The sequence below is a fragment of the Coffea arabica genome, chromosome 10e (genome assembly GCF_036785885.1).
Source record: "Coffea arabica cultivar ET-39 chromosome 10e, Coffea Arabica ET-39 HiFi, whole genome shotgun sequence".
In the NCBI taxonomy this organism is placed as follows: Eukaryota; Viridiplantae; Streptophyta; class Magnoliopsida; order Gentianales; family Rubiaceae; genus Coffea; species Coffea arabica.
Window position 1 is genome coordinate 41837987 of NC_092328.1, and position 4101 is coordinate 41842087.

Here is a 4101-nt window from a genome sequence, read left to right on the forward strand (position 1 = left end):
TCCAAAATCAAAGTGGTGCGCCAACAGATATTAATCATATTTCTATTCCTTTTATCTCTTTGTATATAACAAACAGTTTGTCCATCTTCCAATTATAACTCATACAGATTCCTATTTAATGCTTCTAGCCCCGACACGTCGCAAAAAAAATATACCATTGCTCCAGCAAATACCATTACAGCCAACCATCCTACCATCTGTTCCAGATTGTCCACATTGTCATGCTAAGCATTTTTATATGGAACCACCGAAATTTTGTTGTGCATCCGGAGAGATTCGTCTTGCAGAAACAAAAATGACAGATAGATTGCTGCAACTTTATAGAGGAAACACTCCTGAAGCTGTTGAATTTAGGCAGTGTATCAGAAGTTACAACAATATGTTTGCCTTCACATCATTGGGAGTCCACTATGATAGGGAGCTGAGCAAAAGAAATAAAGGCATTTATACTTTTCGAGTTCAAGGACAAATCTATCATTTTGTCAATCCACTGAAACCTTCTGATGGTGAAAAAGCATCAAATCTGCAGCTCTATTTTTATGATACGGAGCATGAAGTACAAAATAGAATGGCTCTATCAAGCAAATTTAGGGAGTCAATTGTTCAGCAGCTAAAATCTATTCTTGATCACAATCCTTATTCTGTCTTTATTAGAAGATTAGCAGAGATTAAAGACCTGGATAAATACAGGATTTTCCTCAAATCTAATCCTGGATTGGATCAACGTGTGTTCAATATTCCTTCAGTATCTCAAGTTGCAGCAGTTTGGTTGGATAGTGACAGTGTTAATGGAGACAGCTCAAGAGAGATTGAAATATGTACAAAAACAGGAAGCAGAAAAATAGTCAAACAACATTATGGTTGTTATGACACATTACAATATCCATTGATATTTCCTTCTGGAGAGACTGGATGGCATCCTGGAATTCTTAGAAAGAACAAAACTCAGATTCTTCAGCAACCTGATCAAACTTGTGAGAAAGAAAATTTGCTTTCTATTGAACAATGCACTGATATAGAACAACTATTTATTGCAGAACAAACAGGTATACATATATCTACAAACATTCACATTTTTTCCTTCTTATTTACTATAATATATAATACCTCATTATTACATTTTCCTTCTGTTAACAGCTGCTAAGAAGAAAAAAAGACAGAGACCAACTGTTTCATGCAGAGAATATTATGCTTATAAATTTCAAATGCGAAATGGAGATCAATCAAACTTGCTGCATATCGGTCGTCTATTGCAGCAATATTCTGTTGACACCTATGTCAAGTTAGAGACATCGCGACTTGAATTTCACAGAGGCAAACAAAACAAATTGAGAACAGAGGCTTATCAAGGATTACTTGATGTCATAGCAAAAGGATCCACAAATGCATCAAATGTCGAAAAACGCATCATTCTGCCTGCAAGTTTTATAGGAGGACCAAGAGATATGCGACGCCGATATATGGATGCAATGACCCTTGTGCAACGTTATGGAAAGCCAGATATTTTCCTCACAATGACCTGCAATTCATCTTGGCCTGAGATCAAGAACTATCTGCTTGAAACAGATGAGTGTCAAAACCGACCTGATTTGATTACACGGGTATTTCGTGCAAAAATTGAACAATTGAAAGAAGATCTTTTCAAGAAACATCTTTTCGGTCATGTTGCTGCTTACACTTATGTCATTGAATTTCAAAAAAGAGGTTTGCCCCATGCTCACTTCCTGATCATTCTAAAGGAACAATCAAAGATGTTCTCACCAGAAGAATATGACAACATTGTTTGTGCAGAGCTTCTTGATAGACATCAATCACCATATCTATATTCTCTGGTGATAATGCACATGCTTCATGGCCCTTGTGGATCAATGAATCCAAGTAATCCATGCATGCGACAAAATCACAAGTGCAGAAACAACTATCCAAAGGATTTCTCAGAATATACAAAGCATGGAAAAAATTCCTATCCTATATATAGGAGACGAGATGATGGAAGCAAAGTCTATATCAGACAGCATGAGCTAGATAACCGATGGATTGTCCCTTACAATCCATATCTTCTTGCAAAATACGATTGTCACATCAACGTTGAAATATGTCTGCCATTGAAGCTGTAAAGTACATCTATAAATATATATACAAGGGTCATGACAGAGTGATGTATCAATTGACAGCAGATCAAGCAGATAAGATTATTGATGAGATAAAAAATTTTCAGTCTGCAAGGTGGGTATGTGCTCCTGAAGCTATGTGGAGGATTTATGCTTTTGATCTCAATCTTATCAATCCATCAGTTATTTTGCTTCAACTACACCTTGAAAACTACCAATCGATGTGCTTCGATGAGAATCGGCCTCTAACAGATGTCATTCAAGATGACAGACTTTCACGAACAATGTTGACAGAATTCTTTTCAATGAATCAAACAAATAAAGATGCAGAAAATCTTAATCTTCTCTACAAGGAATTTCCTCAAAATTTTGTCTGGGATGAAGGTGACAGAATATGGTATACTAGAAAACGAGGACAGGTCATCGATCGTGTAACAACAGCACATCCAATTGAAAGAGAAAGATATTATCTCAGAATACTGCTCATGCACGTTCGAGCACCAACATCCTTTGATGATCTAAAAACAGTTAATGGTTATCTAGCATCTTCATTTAAAGAAGCAGCAGAATTACGAGGATTGCTTCATATGGACAATGGAGCTGAAGAATGCTTATCAGAAGCTATTCTCTACAAAATGTCACAATGTCTAAGACAGCTATTTGCAGTGATCTTAGTCCATTGCTCACCAGCTGATCCACATAAACTATGGTCGAAGTTTCAGCCATTCTTATCAGAAGATATCGCAGCAGACTCATCATTATCAGAAACTGAAATTATCAGAAAGGTCCTTGCTTCAATTGATCACTATTTGCAAATAATGGGAAAAAGCATAAAGACCTATAGTTTCTCAGATTTTATTCCCACTGTTGAATTCATCAATCCTGCTAAAGAAATACAAGCTGAGCTTGCAATACCTGTCTCCACAGAAGATTTAGCAGCAGTTTCTATGTTAAATCCTGGACAACAATCTGCATTTGACAAAATAATGCAAATACATCAGCTGCATTCTTCATTGATGGTCCTGGTGGCACAGGAAAATCTTTCCTTTATAAAGCACTGCTCGCAACAATCAGATCAAAAGGTGACATTGCATTAGCAACTGCAACATCAGGAGCAGCTGCATCAATACTTCCAGGAGGTCGTACTGCTCACTCACGCTTCAAGATTCCACTCCATCATGAAGCTAACAGGACATGCAATCTTTCTAAACAAAGTGCCGTATCTCAGCTAATCAAGACTGCAAAACTCATAATATGGGATGAAGCAGCAATGGCCAAAAAATATGCAATTGAATCGTTTGATAGATTACTCAGAGACTTGTTGAATTGTGATCAGATCTTTGGTGGAAAAATCATTGTCTTTGGCGGAGATTTCCGACAAACTCTACCAGTTGTAAGGAAAGGTCAAAAGGAAGATTACATTTCTGCATCACTTATCAATTCATATGTCTGGCCTCAGCTTGAAAAAATCCACCTAACTGAGAATATGAGAGCATCTTTGGATCCATCATTTTCAGATTTTCTTCTAAACATTGGAAATGGCACACAGCCAGTCATTGTAGATAACAAAGTAAAGTTGCCTTCTCATATGATCATTCCTTTTATTGATGATCAGCCATCCTTAGACACCCTCATCAATGCAGTTTATCCATCCTTGTCCAGCTTTCTACCTGGTAATTCTACAGTTATTAATAGAGTCATTCTCAGCACAACAAATGATATTGTACATGAAGTCAATCAAATGTTGATCCAGAAGTTCCCTGGAGAAGAAGTCAAATACATCAGTTTCGATCAAACCATAGATCCAAGCAAGCAAGCCGATCATGGTGACTTCTTAAATACTATTCACCCTCCAGGACTACCCCCACATGAACTGATATTGAAGCGAAATTGCCCAGTTATACTCCTAAGAAATCTCAATCCTGCAGAAGGATTATGCAATAGAACACGTTTGATTTGTTTGAAATTCAACAAAAATGTTATTCATGCT

The 4101-nt window shown here is 37.0% G+C and overlaps 1 protein-coding gene across 1 annotated transcript; it reads left to right on the forward strand.

Moving 5' to 3' along the window:
• The first annotated feature begins 295 nt into the window (after positions 1-295).
• Positions 296-2117, forward strand: LOC140015244 (uncharacterized). Its single transcript, XM_072067165.1, has 2 exons — positions 296-1046; positions 1138-2117. The coding sequence occupies exons 1-2, from the start codon at positions 296-298 to the stop codon at positions 2115-2117; spliced, it is 1731 nt and encodes a 576-aa protein (XP_071923266.1).
• Positions 2118-4101: the final 1984 nt, after the last annotated feature.